Below are 20,633 nucleotides of genomic sequence, written 5' to 3'. Positions count from 1 at the left end.
ACTGGTATGCCTGTATGATGGATGGATAGGTTTAATTTTAACTATGTGATTTCCTATTCCCCTGTTAGGTGGTCTATCAAAGTAATATAACCTATTTTATACTAACAGGTTTTCCAAATCTTAAAGGAATCAAAATTCCATTTTTTGCTGCACTGCTCTTCATATTCTGTGCTACTTTTTCCGGGAATCTTTTCATCATGGTTTTATTTCATCTGAGTAAAACACTTCAGTCTCCCATGTACTTCTTCATCACCCAACTATCATTGTTTGATATAATTCTGACCACAGATATTCTTCCCAATCTTCTTTATATCATCTTACATGATGGATGTACCATGTCTCTTGCTGAATGTATCATCCAGTTCTCCTTCTTTGCAAATGCTGAGGTCTCAGAGTGTTTTTTACTTACCTTGATGTCCTATGACCGGTATTTGGCCATCTGTAAGCCTCTGCATTACAGCTGTACAATAAACCAAGCTTTCTGCATAAAATCTGTGATCATAGTTTGGTTATTGGGATTCAAAATTATGTTGCTTGATTCCATATCTTTGGGTAGTCAAGACTACTGTGGACCAAACATCATTGATCACTTCTTCTGTGACTTTCAACCTATACTTGAGCTTTCCTGCTCCGATACTTCATGGATTCAAATTCAGGCCATTGTAATAGTTTTTTTCTGTGTCATAGCTCCTTTTGTAATAATTGTTATATCATATATCCATATTGTTATAACCATTCTAAAAATTAAATCAATAACAGGAAGACAGAAAGCCTTCAGGACCTGCAGCTCTCACCTGACCACAGTGTGCATTTTTTATGGATCATTAATCATTGTGTATTTGTTTCCAACAAAAGGAAAACTAGATATTCTAAGCAAGGTCCTCTCTCTCTTTTACACTGTGATGACTCCATTGCTTAATCCACTTATATACACATATAGGAACAAGGACTTTAAAAAAGCTATTGAAAAAATAAAATTATGCTTTTAATAAAATTTCACATAAACGTATTATTAAACCCACATTATTAAAAACAATCAATACATGCTGCACACTTACTCAGTCACTATGAGATTCATTTTCTGCATTCTTTAGAAACCTGGTTGATTCTGCTGTTCTCTATCTCCCCCTCCTGTCCATGTCCACACTGCAGTTGGGCACTTTTGGCAGCTAGTGCACATGCTCAGTGTATTTTATAACCTGAGCATTTCCTCCTTATCCCGTCTGAGCGGGATGTGACTATAGAGTCACACATGTGAGATTATTTATTTATTCATTTTCTTTTATTGAGAAAAGTTATATCACTTACAGTAGGCCTCGTACACACGATAGGTTAACTAGAGGACAACAGTCTGATGGACCGTTTTCATCGGTCAAAACCGATCGTGTGTGGGCTCCATAGGTTATTTAACCATCGGTTAAAAAAAAAAGCCAACTTGCTTTAAATTTAACCTATGGATTCCTAACCGATGGGAAAAAAATGATCGTTAGTAGGCACAACCATCGGTTAGAAATCCATGCATGCTCAGAATCAAGTCGACGCATGCTTGGAAGCATTGAACTTCGTTTTTTTCAGCACGTCGTTGTGTTTTACGTCACCACGTTCTGACACGATTGTTTTTTTAACCGATGGTGTGTAGGCACGACGGACCATCAGTCAGCTTCACCGGTTAACCGATGACAACGGTCCATCAGACCGTTCTCATCGGATAGACTGATCGTGTGTACGAGGCTTTAGACATGTGCATGACAAAAAAAAATGTTTTGTTTCATTTTGTTTAGATTCAATACCTTAATCTAGTTATTTAGTTTAGTTTAATTTGGTTGATTGGTTCAATCTGTATTATGGATTCGTATTCAGAATTTGTATTCTGAATTCGTATTCGGAATTGGTTGTATGTCTTTTTTTTTTCTTCTAACTTACTGATTTTTTTAGATTCTAAACATCTAAACATAGATTCTAATAAAAAAATGTTAAATCGGACGAATCTAAAACATCAGATTTTTTTTTTCTTTTTGATTTGAATGTGGCAAAGTGAATAAACAAAAAATAAAAATCTATATTAAATGATTACAGTAATTCTTTAAATCGCCTTTGGAAAACAGCATTATTTTGAAATGGTACTTTAATAATACATGCAGTCTTTGATTTCAGAAAGTTTGAATACAACTGGATTTCTATGTAAAATTTGATTTGAATATCAATTAAATTTTTTGGGAAATTCAGGCAAATTGTGTTTTGTTATTCAGAGCATTTGGCAAACTTTATTTATACTGTAATTCTGGTATTCGGATACATTGTCTGAATATTTATTCGGAACAAAAGGAACCGCACATGTCTACTTTCACTAATTAACATTTAACATATCTATGAATGGGGGAGAAAATACTGTGACTGATCAGACTCAACTGCATTCACAGATACTGTTACAAGCAATGTAATCAATTAAATAACTTTTATCAATGTAGGAGAAGGAAGGATGGGATGTGTCCCTGTAGGACCACCTGTGCTTCTATTCTGCCTGAAGACCTGCAGCTGATAACCATTGCAGGGCCAGAAGTTCAGGGACAGGAAGAGAATGGGGCAGCGCTAGAAGTTCAGGGACAGGAAGAGGATGGGGCAGCGCTAGAAGTTAAGGGACAGGAAGAGGATGGGGCAGCGCTAGAAGTTCAGGGATAGGAAGAGTATGGGGCAAGGCTAGAAGTTCAGAGACAGAAAAGGGACAGGGAAGCGATATTCAAAGACATGAAAAGGGCAGGGTAGCACTGAAGGTTCAAAGACAGCATAGGTGTCTAGGAATGCATTTACAGAATGTACACTGCTTGTGTTCCTATCATTCGTCCCCAGGCATGCAGGCATGCAGGTAGCCTACTGTTGGGGTGTACGCTGCCTTATGTTAATGATTTGCATTGTGTTGTAATTAAGTCTGTTATTTAAAGGAGTTGTAAAGGAAAACATTTTTTTGCCTAAAATTAATGTCTGCAAGGTAGACAGACAGAATAGTGTAATGATTCTGTTAAAGAAAATGAGTAAATACCTATTAAATTCCTTCATCTATATCACCTCCGGCGTTCTAGTTTCTGTTCTCTCATTCACTTCCTGGTTTGCATCGCTCGTTCATGTAAGAACTACATTTCCCAGTATGAATTGCGGCACGCCCAGTAATTCACACCTCCTTGAGGTCTCTAACATGTAGAGAGCTTCCTGCTGCACAGATGTAGTTCCCAGGAGGGGGTGAGCACGTCACTGACCACCGCAGTAAACCCTCCCATAACGGTGGTCAGTAAAATCAGACAAGCAGGAAGTGAACAGAACAGAGAAGAAATAGAGCAACTTCTGAGCAAAAACAAACAATGAGGAAGTAAAAAGAGGAATGACTGCAGGTAAAGGATGCTTATTATGTAAAAAAAAAAAAAAAAAACCCTTTACAACCGCTTTAAGTGAGTTTTTATGTAATAGTTTGCCCAGGATGTTAGGAAGGGGTTAAGTTAAGGTGTTCATATCTAGACATGTGCACAACAAAAAATGTTGTTTCGTTTTGTTTCCCTAGATTCGTAAAGATTCGTAATTTCGTAAGACGCAAGGTTTTATATTCGGACCTATTCGTATTTTCGTAACAGTTTTATTTTCGTTGATACTGAATGATTCATAATTCTGGCTAATTTATTTTCTTTGATTCGAAATTCGTAATTGTGTTAGATAATCATTTTCACTTATTCGGTACACTACTCGTAATTTAGTAATTGTTACTTTTGTGAGATTGCCTTTTCCGTTGATTCGTAACATTGTTTTGTTTTCATTGATTCGTGTCTACTACCGTGCTTCGAATGGATTTGTACTTTCGTAAATACATTGCGGTCATTCGCAATCTTGTATTTTAGTTTTGTTTTATAGCCTCCTACTGTGCTTCGAATACATTCGTACTTTCGTAAATACTTTGCGGTCATTCGTAATGTATTTTAGTTTCATTTTCAACATGCGGCTATAGCCTCTGCCCCTGTACGCCATTTTGAGAGGGTGTATCTTGCTTAATTTATAATAAGTCCTGTACTTACTCCCAGTCCACTCCCTCAGTCACGAGACCTGACTCAGTCTCCTCCTTAACTGAATCTAAAACAATTCAGGAATGCATTGTGACTCAGACAAAAAAGAGATAAGCTAAGATATTAAGTAAGATACATCACTCGCTACACTTCCTATTCGAAAGAACAATTCTAGAATAGAGATGGCCTGGCGGTTTGTCCGGCGGTAGTTTCGCGGCAAACTTTGCTCGTTCGTGGTCTGCCAAACTGGCGGACATCTGGCGATGTTCGTGGCTGGCCGCTATTTTACATGGAGAAGAACTTTGACTTATGACACATCCATCAGGTGGTGCAGGACAGCCAATTGAGACATTTCAGCACATGGACATGCCCCCTATCTGATAAATAGACCTGATCTGGCGGCCATCTTACATTTTGCTTTTTGTCAGTGTAGGGAGAGGTTGGTGTTTGGAGCAGGGACAGGCTGTATTCAATCAAATAGCAATCTAAAAAGTCCAAAAAAGCACTGGTATAGGTGTACTGCTTGCTCTGCAGTACATAGGTGTGTAATACATTCATATACTTTTCGTCAGTGTAGAGACAGGTTGGTGTTTGGAGCAGGGACAGACTATAGTGACACAAATCGATACCTAACATGTCCACAAAAGTCCTTTCAAGCACTGGTAATGGTGTACAACTTGCTCTGCAGTACATAGGTGTGTAATACATTCATATACTTTTTGTCGGTGTAGGGACAGTTTGCTGTTTCGAGCCGGGACAGACTATAGTGACACAAATCGTTACCTAACAGGTCCACAAAAGTCCTTTCAAGCACTGTGTTAAGACCTGCAGTGGTTATGGTACTGCGGCTTTCTTTCCATCCCTCAATCGCTGAGCATAAGTGATTATCGCTACAATAGGAGGTAGAGGGATAGTGGAGATGAATGCAGTTTCCAGGATGATTCTTCCCAATGGTTAGAATATTCCCCCCAAACATGAGCCAAGACTTCATGAAGGGTGTACCAGGCATAGAACATCTTTATTGAGAAGGCAGGCTCTTATATACACCAAAAATAATACTTGCAGTAATCAAATGGACAATAACACACTCCACCCACAACATCATACAATGGGTACTAACGAGCCTCCAATACACATCCTTTATGAGACAGACATACTGGGCCAGATCCACAAAAGGGTTACGCAGGCGTATCTGCTGATACGCCGTCGTATCCCTGTTTCTATCTATGCGGCTGATTCATAGAATCAGTTACGCATAGATATCCCTAAGGTCCGACATGTGTAATGGACTTACACTGTCGGATCTTAGGATGCAGTACCGCGGCCGCCACTGGGGGCATTTCTCGTCGAAATCCAGCGTCGGGTATGCAAATTAGCACTTACGGAGATCCACAAAGCTTTTTCCCTTCGTTATTTCTCCGTAAGTGTTAGTTTGCCGTCACAAAATTAGGGCTGCTTTTACAAAGTGTAAACTTAGTACACCATGTAAAAGTATACCCTTCTTTCCCGCGTCGCTGTCAAATTTTTTTTTAATTATTTTTTCCCGCCGCATCTCTTTTTTACCCGTCGCTATTCACAAAACTCGGCGCAACGTAACGTAACGCAAAGCACGTCGGGAAAATAGCGTTGGGAGCATGCGCAGTACGTCCGGCGGGGGAGCGCGCCTAATTTAAATGGGACTCGCCCCATTAGATTGGGCACGCCTTGCGCCGGACAGATTTAAGTTACACCGCTGCAAATTTCTAGGTAAGTGCTTTGTGGATCGGGCACTTAGGTAGAAATTTTGCGGCGGTGTAACTTAAATCGGAACATTTAAGTTGCACCCGCTGGTTGTGGATCTGGCCCACTGTCTCCGAGGTAATCTACATGAGCTAATTACTAATCATTTACTCAGACAAGGTGACACCGAGATAAGCTCTTCTCACTTGTTATACAATACACATTTATCATCAATAGAAATTCAAACAATACAGTGTCAATTAGCATCACACAATGAAAGGTTCTTGAGAGCCAGACTAAGGTTCATTTACAGTACATGGCAGTAGCAGATGACATTAAACACCTTAACAGTCTGTGTTCCCACATTGAATGAATCACTCTTTCTATTGACCGGTTGGGTTTAGAATCAACAACCTGTAATATTTCAAGATATCCTGGAATGCATTGTGAATTATCATTACTGTCCCATCTCCTGTAATCCAAGATATCATTTCTCAGTCATCCTATGCCCCTAGTGGACATAGAATGACTTTAGACACAAGAGTCATCGGTGAAGCTGAAACAGGAGTACCCCACACCCGCCCTCTCTCTGCCTGGGAGATATTGAGATCAGTTAAGGAATAAACCAATTATCTCCAGGCAGAGAGCACACAATTTTCCCAAAAGTTGGAACACCCCTTTCCACACAAGGTATCCCTACAATTACATATCCCCCGATCTGGGGGACCAACATATTCAAATTTCACCCAGATCGGTCCAGGGGTTCTTAAAAAAAACAGAACATATGAGAAAATACAGAATAAAGTCTATTTTCTTCACACACTGGTAAAGGTGTACTACTTGTTCAGCAGTACATAGGTGTGTAATACATTCATATAGTTTTTGTCAGTGTAGGGACAGGTTGCTGTTTCGAGCAGGGACAGACTATAGTGACACAAATCTTTACCTAACAGGTCCACAAAAGTCCTTTCAAGCACTGGTATAGGTGTACTACTTGCTCTGCAGTACACAGGTGTAATATACACTTATAATATACTTTTGAATATAGAAAACATATTATAGTGGATTTGTATTGTGCAGCATTGTGACTGGCGGTGTGTTTGGTTACTGTTGAATTTTTGCCTCTCTTGCTGCGTTACCTCTGCTACACACATTAACAACATTTCCTGAAAAAAATGTTTCATAACTGGTGCGATAAACCAGTGGCCCCCCAAAACGACAGATTTTGTTATATACCTTCTTGCACTTATACTGTGCTTCTCTAGAGACTTTTGTCACAGGGTCATTTAAAAAATTACAGGCAGAGGAAGAGGCAGGCCCTTCTGCAGGGGTGGTAGGGGTAGGGCAGGAGCACCAGACCAGAGCCAAAGTGGGAAGTGGCACAATGTTCGTTCAATTACGTCAAAGGACACACCAGACTTGGTTGACTGGCTCACCACCAACACCACCACCACCACCATATACCCTCCGCTTGAGTCACAGGAATTATTTTCCGATCCATCAGAAGACATTTCGGATGCCATTCTTGGCATTGGACCAGGAAGAGGAGGTAGCAACAGCTGGCACTCAGCAGTCTGACGACAGTACTCAGATCAGCCCAAGGAGGCTGTTGCTGTTGCTGCTGCAGACAATAGTGTTGCCGTCTGCAGCCTTTGCAGTCAACGCATAAGTCACGGTAAGCCCAACACTCACCTAGGGATGACTGCCTTAAGAAGGCACCTGGCCTCCCATCACCGAGCCCAGTGGGACCAACGCCATCAGAACCCAGAAAACCACACTCCAGGCTCTCATCGTTCAGCCTCTTTTCCTTCTCCTTCCCCTCTATGTTCACAATTGTCCTCTACTCCACCTTCCATCATGCCTTCCTCATGTTTTTCTGCAAAAAGGCAGGCTTCCGTGGCCCAAATGTTCGATTGTAAAAAAACTATGACGCCGGATAACCCTCTTCCCCAACGGTTGACCGCTGGCTTGTTGGAACTGATAGCCCGCCAACTACTACCAAATAAACTGGTGGACTCTGATGCCTTTCGAAAATTTGTGGCCATTGGAACACCACAATGGAAGGTCCCAGGAAGGAATTTTTTTTCACAGAAGGGCATCCCAGAGCTATATGGCCATGTTCAGCGGCAAGTGAATGTATCTCTGGCACACAGTGTTGGTGCCAAGATACATCTGACCACAGACACATGGTCTAGCAAACACGGGCAGGGAAGGCATATAACTTTTACTGCCCACTGGGTGAACCTTCTGATGGCCGATAATCATGTACCCCGTGGCACCCATGTAGATTTGGTTTTGCCACCACGGATTGCATGCAGGCCTGCCTCTTCTTCTCCTCATCCTCCTACTCCATCCTCCCTCTCCTCCTCAGCTGACTCCTCCTTTTCCAATACTACTGTTTCTTGTGCTGTGCCACCCAACATCCCCAGAACCTGTTCGAAATGCCAGGTGAGATGTTGCCATGCTGTGTTGCGTCTGTTGTGCCTGGAAGACAAGAGCCACACTGGTCCTGCATTCCTTTCAGTTTTGCGTTTACAGGCAGATCAGTGGCTAACACCTCTCAATTTTACAGTTGGTAAAGTGGTGTGCGACAACGGTGCCAATCTGCTGAGCGCGCTGAAACAAGGCTAAATTACACACGTGCCATGCATGGCAGACGTCCTGAACTTGGTTGTGCAGCGATTCGTTGCCAAATACCCTGGGGTCCAGGACGTCTTGCGGCAGGCCAGGAAAATCTCGGGCCATTTCAGAAGATCTAACATGGCCATGGCTCGCCTTGCTGACATTCAGCTGCGACACAACCTGCCCGTCAGATGTCTTATTTGTGACTGCCTGACGCAATGGAACTCAACCTTGTATATGCTTGATAAGCTGCTCCAGCAGAAATGTGCAGTTAACGACTACCTGTACGAACTCTGCGGCAGGACAGGTTCTGGGGAGCTTGTTTTTTTCCCTGCGCCAGTGGCTGTTAATGCGCGACTCATGCAGACTTCTGTGGCCATTTGATGGGATCACCAAACTGGTCAGTCGCAGCCAGGATGCCATCAGTGACATCGTACCGTACACCTTCTTTCTGGAGCGTGCATTCCCAGGGGGGGCTACTCCACCTGAGACAAGTCAACAAAGGGAGTCTGAAGAGGAGTCAGAGGAGGATAGTGCCGGGGCAGATGAGGAGGAGCAAGAAGAGCATGCTTTAAACCTTTCTGGGATCCTTGGTGTTGTCCGTGGATGGGGGGAGGAGAACAAGGACGACATTATCCTGAATGATGAGCAGGAGCCAGGCCAGTACAGCACTTCCAGTTTTGTGCAAGTGGGGGCCTTAATTCTCCAGTGTTTTAAGAGGGACCCCTGTATAAAAAGCATAAAGGGCAAGGACCAGTACTGGGTGGCACTTAGACCCCCGGTACAATCAAAAAATGGCGGAAATGTTACCACCATCACAGAGGGCTATCAGAATTCAGCACTTCCAGGCCTTGCTTCAAGAAATGATGAATTCTGCTTTTGCGTGCGCTGGCAGAGGAATTTCCACTCACAGAGAAACAGTTGCAGGTACCAATCCGACAGCGCCTACAAGAAGAGGGCGGTTTAAAGATGTCTTGGTCACTAATGATATGAGATCATTCTTTCAGCCGACCCATCGACAGATGTCCTCCGAATCCAGCATCAGGGAACGCCTAGACCAACAGGTGTCCGACTACATCGGGTTAACGGCCGATGTGGACTCACTGAGAAGTGATGAACCCCTGGACTACTGGGTGGGCAGGCTTGACCTCTGGCCAGAGCTTGCACAATTTGCAATGGAACTGTTGGCTTGCCCCTCATCCAGTGTCCTGTCCGAAAGGATGTTCAGCGCAGCAGGGGGGGTCGTGACTGATAAGCGCACTCGCCTAGCTCGCGATAGTGTTGACTACCTCACATTTCTAAAAATGAATGAGGCATGGATCTCGGAGGAATTCAACACATGTGACCAGTAGACCATGTTTCATTCAAATTCCTCATGACAGGCCACAAATATCTACCACCACCCATAACAATTCATGGTTCCTGTCTTAGGTAAATACAGCAGCATAAAATGCCTTTTATGTCCGTTGAATGCCTAATTTTTGGGGCCTGCACTTATTTATCCTGTGAATGCCTAATGTACCTCCAGCCACAGAATACAACGTTGTTTGCTGTCAGGTGAACGCATGTGGGCTAGTTTTTGGGGCCTGTAATAGGCGGCACTTACTTCTGTATCCGGTGAATGCCTAATGTACCACAAGTCACAGAATACAAACTTGTTTGCTGTCAGGTGAACGCCTGTGGGCTAATTTTTGAGGCCTGTACTGACCGACACTTACTTCTGTATCCGTTTTTTCGCTTAATACTTCTAGTAGGTCAGTGTCCATGTTGTGGGACTATTTGTACACAGCTAGTAAGTATTTTGTGGCTGCAAATATGACCCGCAGGTTTTTAATGTTCGCCTGCCATTAAAGTCAATGGGGCCCACCGCAAACTTGCGGTTCGCGAACATTTGAGAAAGTTTGCAGTTAGCGTTTGCGAACCGCCCCGTCAGATGTTCGTCCATCACTACCCATTTTATTTTCATGACACTTTTATGAAATTTCCACTACAATTTCACAAAAGAATAATGAGGATGAGTATGATAATAATATGAAATAATACAAATAATAATATCTAATAAATTATAAATCCTAATGTTGCCCCCCCCCAAAAAAAAAATAACAGCTACAAAAGGTCAATTTCTGTTGCATCACAATTAAACTTTTTTAAACATTATAAAAAAAATATATATATACAGTGTATATATATATATATATATATATATATATATATATATATATATATATATATATATATATATATATATATATATATATATATTCAATAGAAAATTTATTTATTTTTTCCCTAGATCATTACCATCACATTTTGATCTTTAGAGAGGATAATAATAAAAATGTGCAAAATTTACGCAACAGATGATAAACTCCCAACAGACCACACAACCTCAGTAAAGCTGTTGCTTACAATTTATAAGCAATGACAAAAGCAGCCGCTGCAATATTAGTACTTATTTTATTTTTTGTAGCATGAGGTTGTTTAACAAACCATTGTGTCCTTTGTGTTGGCTTGTTGATAAAGCATTGTAAGTTGTATTGTTCTAGCTACTAATTACTGTTCATACTGTGAATATATTTGTTGATAGATGTGTAAGATAAAGAATATTTTGATTTTCATAACAGAAAGCTGAACACATGCATTTTGAGCATTTTTTTTTCATTCCCCCCCCCCCCCAATGTTTCCATTGTTGATAGCTATATATTTGTTCAGTGATAATTTTACTTGTCATACCCTTGATACTTGTTTTTAATTCATACATTTCACAACACAGCCCACCATACTTTTTTTCTTTTGTGCCATTGTCCATTCTTTGACCATGCACAATTCTTAAATGTATTGAGATTTATGGGAATATTGTAGGTGGGAGGTCTTGTGTACCGAAAAACCCAGAACACAAAAAAAGGGTAGCACAATCCCCAAAAATACAATTAGTAAAAAGAATAGACTCCCTAAAACTCTCAATTGGGAGGAAACATGGAAATAGGGGATTCTAAAGTGGCATAAAAAATATAACAATCGAAAAACAAAGGTAATGAATAATAAAATACACAATGTTTATTTAAAAGGGGCTGTAAAGGTCCAATTGTTGTTCCTAAATAGCTTCCTTTACCTCCTTCTCTTACCTCATCCTTCCATTCTGCTTTTAAATGTCCTTATTTCTTCTGAGAAATCCTCATTTCCTGTTCTTCTGTCTGTAACTCCACGCAGTAATGCAAGACTTTCTCCCTGGTGTGGAGTGTCGTGCTCTCCCCCTCCCTTGGACTACAGGAGAGTCAGGATGCTCTCTACGTTGCAGATAGAGAAAGGAGCTGTGTGTTAGTGGGCGTCCTGACTCTCCTGTAGTCCAAGGGAGGGGGAGAGCACGACACTCCACACCAGGGAGAAAGCCTTGCATTACTGTGTGGAGTTACAGACAGAAGAACATGATTTCTCAGAAGAAATAAGGACATTTAAAAGCAAAATAGAAGGATGAGGTAAGTGAAGGAGGACTGCACTAAGGTAAAGGAAGCTATTTAGGAAAACATTTTTACTATTACAACCCCTTTAAACATTTTTAAAATCAACAGGCATGTCTAAAAGCATAAAATACACACTACCAGACTGGTTACACATCTGACAGGGTATTTAAAGATAACAAAAGGTAATAGGATTGACACATTTCGCTTGATGTGGGCTTCTTCAGGATCCACTTTGTGTGTGTAAGTGTTATGCTGGTTAAACAATACAAACAATACATTATAATGACAACATATGTCAATAAATTCATACAAAAAGAAAACAAAAAGTAAAAAGTAAACACGAGGTAAGTTATTGTATAGCAATACATGGGGACACACCATATAATTTTGAGATTTATATTTATGTGTAATAAAAGTACTATTGTTGCATTTCAGGATTTTCCAAGATATGACTAATATATCTTATGTTTTCCTTCTTGGATTTCCAAATATCCATGGCTATAGTATTCTACTTTTTGCATTCTTGCTTGTGTTCTATTGTTTTACCATATGTGGTAATTGTATTATTATTATTTTAGTTTCCATAAGCAAAAATCTTCATTTACCAATGTATTTCTTCATTACACAAGTGTCCCTGCTGGACATTCTTATGAGTAGCGATATTGTTCCTAACCTTCTTTACATTGTACTTAATGAAGGCGGCACCATGAACTTGGTTGCCTGCATATCACAGTTTTATGTGTTTGCTAACTCAGAGTCTGCAGAGTGTCTCATTTTGACAATAATGTCTTATGACCGGTATGTGGCTGTATGTAACCCTCTGCGATATCACTCCATCATTAATAAAAGCTTCTGCCTTGTGTCTGTCCTCGCAGCTTGGATCTCGAGTTTTCTCATGGTGGGGATGAATGCAGCAACAACCTTTAAATTAGAATTCTGTGGCTCGAACATTGTAGACCACTTCTTCTGTGATTTTACCCCGATTCTTGATATTTCTTGTTCAGATATTTCAGTGCTTCAAAGTCAGACTATCCTAATTTGTATAATTGTGATCATCTGCCCATTTATACTGATCACAATTTCTTATTTTTGTATTATCAGCGCCATTCTAAAAATTCAGTCTAACACGGGGCGACAGAAAGCCTTCTCTACCTGTAGCTCTCACTTGACAGTTGTATGCATATTTTTTGGGACTTTGTTTTTTGTTTATATGGTTCCAACTAAAGGTGACTTATTGGCTACAAGTAAGATATTATCCCTGCTTTACACTATAGTTATTCCACTGCTTAATCCATTCATATATAGTTTGCGGAACCAAGACTTCAAGAAAGCCTTTGACGTATTATAACATAATGTACAAGAAGAAATATACACATAAAACGACTCAGTAGAATAACTTTCTCATAATTACAAATGGCTAGTTTGCTGCATGTCCTTAACCTCTTTCCCACCGGGCTTGTTTTTCAGATTCGGTGTTTACGAGACTAAAACAGTTTTTTTTTGCTAGAAAATTACTCAAAACCCCCAAACATTATATATTTTTTTTCTAACACCCTAGCGAATAAAAGGGCAGTCATTGCAATACTTTTTGTCACACCGTATTTGTGCAGAGGTCTTACAAGCGCACTTTTTTTGGAAAAAAATCACTTTTTTGAATTAAAAAATAAGACAAAAATAAATTTTGCCCAATTTTTTTATATATTGTGAATGATAATGTTACTCCGAGTAAAATGATACCCAACATGTCACGATTAAAAATTGCGCCCGCTCGTGGCATGACGTCAAACTTTTACTCTTAAAAATCTCGATAGGCGACATTTAAAAAATTCTACAGGTTGCATTTTTTGAGTTACAGAGGAGGTCTAGGGCTAGAATTATTGCTCTCGCTCTAATGATCGCGGCGATACCTCACTTGTGTGGTTTAAACACAGTTTTCATATGCGGGCGCTACTCGCGTATGCGTTCGCTTCTGTGCGTGAGCTCGTCGGGACGGGGCGCTTTAAAAAAATGTATTTATTTATTTTTATTTATTTTTATTTAGTTAATAATTTTTTACACTTAAATAAAAAAAAATGTATCACTTTTATTCCTATTACAAGGAATGTAAACATCCCTTGTAATAGAAAAAAGCATGACAGGTCCTCTTAAATATGAGATCTGGGGTCAAAAAGACCTCAGATCTTATATTTAGACTTAAATGCAAAAAAAAAAGAAAAAAAATTGAAACTAATTTTTTCAAATGACAAAAAAAAAATGTTTCGTTTTGACGTCACTTCCGCCCAGCAGAGCTATGGGGACGGGTGAAGGACATTTTTCCCTCACTCGCAACCCCAGTAAGCTGCCGAACGGACACGATTGCCTCTGCCGCTACCGACGGCTCCGGTAAGCGGCGGAGGGCACGGGAGAGCGTCGGGAGGGGGGGCCCTCTCCCGCCACCGATAACGGCGATCTCGCGGCGAATCTGCTGTGGAGACCGCCGTTATCGTGTACAGAACCGCCCACTGAAGAGATGGATATCTCGGTTGTGGCAGCAGCTGCTGTCGTTACCGAGATATCTATCTTTAAAAAGAGGACGTCTTTTTGACATGGGGCGGTGGTCAAGAGGTTAATTTGTTTTTGTTCACTTATTTGGTCCACCCAAGATCTCCTGCTCACTAGCTCCCTTGTCACCTCCTCCTGGGCCGGACTTTCCATTGGGCTTGACTGGGCTCAAGCCTAATAGGGGGCCCCGTCCATTTACATTTACTGTATATACTCCAGTATAAGCCGAGTGTTTCAGCCCTTTTTTTGGGCTGAAAATGACCCCTCGGCTTATACTCGAGTCAGTACCTGAGTCCATTGCAGAATCCAATCTGTGTACTTGTCTGGGACATTGACGGCGGCCATGCAGTTTTAAAAGATCGCGTTCCTCTTTCTGCTGTTCCGTGATAGGCGGAACACCCGGTTTCCCAGAAAACAATGGCCTAGATTCGCGTAGGGCAGCGTAAGTGTGGGCGGGCGTAGCGTATCATATTTACGCTACGCCGCCGCAACTTAGAGAGGCAAGTGCTGTATTCACAAAGCACTTGCGTCCTAAGTTACGGTGGCATAGCGTAAATGTGCCGGCGTAAGTGCGCCTAATTCAAATTGTGAAGAGGTGGGTGTGTTTTATGTAAATAAAGCATGACCCCACGTAAATGACGGTTTGAACGAACGGCGTATACCCCGTCCGTGGACATATCCCAGTGCGCATGCGTTGGATAGAATGCCTAAGATACGTCGAACACTGCCTACGACGTGAACTTAACTTACGCACAGCCCTATTCGCGTACGACTTACACAAACAACGTAAAAAGATACACTTGTTCTGACTTCCATACTTTGCATGGGCTGCACCACTTAGAGACCTGCTTTATCTTTACGCCGGCGTATGTCTTACATAAACGGCATAACTAAATGTGACGGGTGCACGTACGTTCGTGAATCGACGTATCTAGCTCATTTGCATATTTGACGCAGAAATCAACGGAAGCGCCACCTAGCGGCCAGCGTAAATATGCTCCCAACATACTACGGCGTAGGAGACTTACGCCGCTCGTATCTTGGCAGAATGTATGCATAACTGATTCTATGAATCAGGCGCATACATACAACGGCGCTCATTCGGACTTACGACAGCTTGGAGATACGCCGTCGTAAGTCTTTGAGAATCTGGGCCACTGTGTTCAGTGTTCCGCCTATCACAATCGCCCTCTCGTCTATCACGAACGAGAGGGCGATCTTGATAGGCGGAACACTGAACACTATGGCCCAGATTCTCAAAGGACTTACGATGGCACAGCGCCATGTACGCCGTCATAAGTCCTAGGCCCCGTACACACGAGAGGATCGATCCGCTGGAATTGATCCGCGGACCGGCTCCAGCGGATAGATCCCATGGTGTGTACGATCCAGCGGATCTGTTTCCGCGGATTTTTGTCCCCGGGGATGGATTTCCAGCGGATCAAAATTTCTTGACATGCTAAGAAATCGATCCGCTGGAATCCAGTCCAACGGATTGATCCGCTGGTCTGTACAGACTCACCGGATCAATCCGTCCGAATCCATCCCCCGCATGCGTCGTAATGATTCGACGCATGCTTGGAATTCCTTATATGACAGCGTCGCCGCGTCATCATCGCGGCGACGGCGCAACACGTCACCGCGGACGGAATTCCGCAGGGATTTTGATCTCATGGTTAGTACAACCATGAGATCAAAATCCGCCAGAGGATTTATCCGCGGAAACGGTCCCCCGGACCGTTTCCGCGGATAAATCCTCTCGTGTGTACCCGGCCTTAATCTGACCCGTCGTATCTATGCGACTGATTCTTAGAGTCAGTTACGCATAGAAATCCATTAGATCCGACAGGCGTAAGTCTCTTACGCCATCGGATCTAAACTGCATTTTTTTTTTACCGCTAGGTGGCGCTTCCGTGGAATTCCGCGTTGAGTATGCAAATTAGCTAGATACGCGAATTCCCAAACGTACGCGCGGCCGACGCAGTAAAGTTACGATGTTTACGTTAGGCTTTTCCCGGCGTAAAGTTGCCCCTGCTATATGAGGCGCAGCCAATGTTAAGTATGGACGTTGTTCCCACGTCGAAATTTGAAAAAGTTACATTCTTTGCATAAGTCGTCCGTGAATGGGGCTGGACGTTTTTTACGTTCACGTCAAAACCAATGACGTCCTTGCAGCATACTTTGGAGCAATGCACACTGGGAAATTCCACGGAGAGGGCGCATGCGCCGTTCCGAAAAAACGTCAATCACATCGGGTCACAGTGGTTTTGCATAAAACACGCCCCCCCTGATCCAAATTTGAATTAGGCGGGCTTACGTTGGCTGATTTACGCTACGCCGCCGCAACTTACAGAGCAAGTGCTTTGAGAATACAGCACTTGCCCGTGTAAGTTGCGGAGGCGTAATGTAAATCAGATACGTTACGCCCGCACAATTTTACGCGGCTCTACGTGAATCTGCCCCAGTGTTTTCTGGAAAACTGGGTGTTCTGCCTATCATGGAACAGCAGAAGGAGGAGCACGATTTTTAAAACTGCACGGCAGCCGTCTATGTCACAGACACGGTACCGTACACAGATCGGATTCTGCAATGGGCACGGTAATGTCAGGCTGCAGTGGGCACAGTGAGGTCAGGCTGCAATGGTCACAGTGAGGTCAGGCTGCAGTGGGCACAGTGAGGGCAGGCAAAATCAGGGAAAAAATGTTCGGTAATTCAGGAAATTCGAAAATTCAGAAATTCGGAATTTCGAATTTTCAGATTTCCGAAAAAGAAAAAAAATGAATAAAACGGAAAAAATTCGGAAATTTTCCATTTTCGAATTTAAGATTTTCGAACTTTAGATTACAATTTCGAAATTTCAAATTTTTTAATTTTCGAATTTTGTAAATTCCGAATTTCAAAATTTCAGGTTTTTATAATTTTCGATTTTTTTAAATTTTCGAATTTTTGATTTTTTTAAATTTTCGAATTTTTAAATTTTCGAAATTTCGAATTTTCGAATTTTTTAACTTTTTTAAATTTCGAAAAATAAATGAAAATTTCGAAAATTCTAAAATTAGAAAAATTCTAAAATTAGAAAAATTCTAAAATTAGAAAAATTCTAAAATTTGAAAAATTTACGAATTCGAAAATAAAAAAAAAACGAAAAAATGTTGTATTTCCGAAAATACGAAAATTCGGAAATAAAAAATTTGGAAATTAAAAAATTAAAAAAACAAAAAAAAATCGTATTTCTGAAAATCCGAATTTCCGAAATTCGGAAATACGAAAATTCTGAAATTCAAATTTTCGGAAATCCGAAAATTCGGAAATTCGAATTTTCGGAAGTCCGAAAATTCGGAAATAAAAAAAATTGTTAATACGAAAATCCGGAATTAACGAATTTCCGAATTTTTGTTAAAAAACGAATTTGAAACTAAACGAATTGCACATGTCTAGAATACAATGTACGTGAAGATTTCCATGCACTTCCATATGCAGGTGATTATCAGTACGGGACCCCCAGGCGTCACTCCAATCTGAGAACAGGAGTTTGGGGGTTCTCTACATCATATCACCTTACATAGAGAAATGCATTAGGCCACTAAGGGAGCAGGTATATAAAATACCTTTTACCCTTAGCATACAAAAAGTTAAAGCGAATATGTTCAATAATTTAGGGCCTAAGCCCAATTTCATTCAACAACATATGTCAAGCACGTTAGAAAAATAGGAATACTGTAAGCAAGTAATATTTGCATAAGAGAGGCAAGCATAGCTCAGCTAAGATATTCACAAAGCGAACAATTGAAGACACAGTAAGTATTCCCAAGCAATAGGTTAGTATTCAGTAAGCCAGATTTAAATATAGTACTTGATAGCAGCAATATATGAAGCAGGTAATTCTAGAGCAGTACAATAGAAGTAAATGCTACTTATCCGTTTGGATAGAGGATGAGCGTTGTAGTATCTTAGCAGCAATGGGATTCCGTAGTGTAGGGTGTCCTGTAGGAAGATATTTTTAGGGTGTCCCCAGCAATGGCAGCATGGATGCAGTGAAGGCAAGGTATGCAGGTTGGGGATTGATGGTATTGTTAGTTTGTAGCGTGGCCGGCTACGGCTGACAATAATAGGACAGCGTGTACTATGCACGCTGTCCTGTTTATAGAAAGGAGGCATGTGTCATGCATAAGCTCTGATTTGAGCCACATTTCCACGCTGGAACGCAAGCGGCGCCGGGCAATGACGTCATCGCACGGTCGCCGTATGCATTCCAGCGCGGCGACGGAGAGCGCCCTTTACAGTATGTCACTATGCAAAGAATACCCAATCTCAGGCAAGGAAGATTAAAAAAAGCCAATTTGCTTACACATTATTGGATGTTAGAACTTTATAGAGCCTCTGTTCATTCGCAAAGGTGGGGGGGGGGCGTCGGAGAGACTCCGAAATACTCAGAGACCGTTCGGCTGCATTCGGAAACCCTAGGAAGGGGTCGGAAACCCTCAGACCACGTACACATCTAAACTGATGAAAACGGACTGAAGGACCTTTTCATCGGTCCAAACCGATCGTGTGTGGGCCCCATCGCTCTGTTATCCTTCGGTCAAAAAATTTAGAACTTGCTTTAAAATTGAACCGATGGACGCCTAACCGATCGGTCAAAACCGATGGTTAGTATGCAAAAGCATCGGTTACAAATCCACGCATGCTCAGAATCAAGTCAACGCATGCTTGGAAGCATTGAACTTCATTTTTTTCAGCACGTCGTTGTGTTTTACGTCACCGCGTTCTGACACGATCGTTTTTTTAACCTATGGTGTGTAGGCACATCAGACCATCAGTCAGCTTCATCGGTTAACCGATGAGAACAGTCCTTCGGAACGTTCTCATCGGATTGACCGTCCGCGTGTACGCGGCCTCAGGAGTATTTCCGTGTATTTCTCAACGGCTCTGATCAGCTCCGGTGCCCCTGCACCTCTTGCCAAATGCTATACTGCACACTGCAGAGTCTTGAATCCTGATAGTTTTGCGAGACAACACTCACAAACCGAGTCAGGATTTTTTTTAGGGCTGGGGAAATTAAAGATTAATTCCTTGATTAATCTTTCATTTTTTTGATCAATCAAAATTCTTGACGTCACCGGACAGCCTGGACAGTGAGACTTACCCTGCTGGATGTGAGCAAACTGCACCCATTGCATCGAGGTACCTTTGCATCTGTGGAGCAGGAGGATGCATCAGGCTCCATCAGGGGAAGGGGGCAACAATAACCATTGTTTTCCTGTCCTAAGCAGTTTTGTGCAGACAATTCTTTGTGTATCGACAACATCTGTTCCGTGCGAAAGACTGTTCAGTTCTTCAGGGTATATTGTCAATAAAATGCGATCATGTCTGCTTCCAGAAAATGTAAACACTCTGGTATGTCTGCGTGACAATTTTACCACAATCAGATGATGGGGATGTTGTCAGACACTGAAACTTATAAAAAATTGAGAAGTGACCCAACGTTGCAATATGAAAGCAATTTGCAAATCTTGGTACAAGGAGGATATCGCTCGCAAGCCATCTCTATTAAGGAGAAAAAATACCTATTACCTAGTAGCAGCAGGATACCAACTATTTACACGTTACCCAAGATACATAAGGATATAGAAAACCCTCCTGGAAGGCCCATAGTAAATGGGATTGGCTCTATATCTTCACGCCTTGGTCAATTCCTGGACCATTACCTGCAAAAAAGTGTCACTGTCACAAAGGCCTACCTTAAAGACACTAAAGATCTACTTCTCCAATTAGAGGAAATAAACCTTTCAGGAAAGGATGAGATTTTTTTAGTAACAGCTGATGTGTCCTCGTTATACACGGTAATACAGCACGATGATGCACTTTTAGCATTAAATTGGGCTCTGTGTGCAAGGGAAGACATAACTCATAACCTTAAAATGTTTCTAAGGAACTGTTTGGACTTTTGCCTAAGCCATAACTATTTCTGGTATGACGGGTGTTTTTATTCACAGAAAAACGGCGTGGCCATGGGGGCTAAGTTTGCCCCCAGTATAGCCAATCTATTCATGGCAGAATGGGAAGATAAGTCCATTTTTAACCAGAGACCCAAGGAGCTATTGTTTTATTGGAGATATATTGACGATTTGTTTTTTATATGGGAGGGACCGCTTTTAACGTTGGAGACATTTTTAAATGATCTTAATACCAATACCCTGAATATAGTTTTAACGAGTGAATACAATCAGCAGAGCATTCACTTTTT

The 20,633-nt window shown here is 41.6% G+C and overlaps 1 protein-coding gene across 1 annotated transcript; it reads left to right on the top strand.

Moving 5' to 3' along the window:
* The first annotated feature begins 197 nt into the window (after window positions 1-197).
* On the top strand, window positions 198-13,193 carry LOC120930690 (olfactory receptor 6B2-like). The gene is made up of 2 exons (XM_040341865.1): window positions 198-427; window positions 12,281-13,193. The coding sequence occupies exons 1-2, from the start codon at window positions 198-200 to the stop codon at window positions 13,191-13,193; spliced, it is 1,143 nt and encodes a 380-aa protein (XP_040197799.1).
* Window positions 13,194-20,633: the final 7,440 nt, after the last annotated feature.

The sequence above is a fragment of the Rana temporaria genome, chromosome 3, assembly GCF_905171775.1.
Source record: "Rana temporaria chromosome 3, aRanTem1.1, whole genome shotgun sequence".
Classification (NCBI taxonomy): Eukaryota; Metazoa; Chordata; class Amphibia; order Anura; family Ranidae; genus Rana; species Rana temporaria.
The sequence above is the reverse complement of the archived record's forward strand: the minus strand, read 5'-3'. Positions and strand labels throughout refer to the sequence as shown.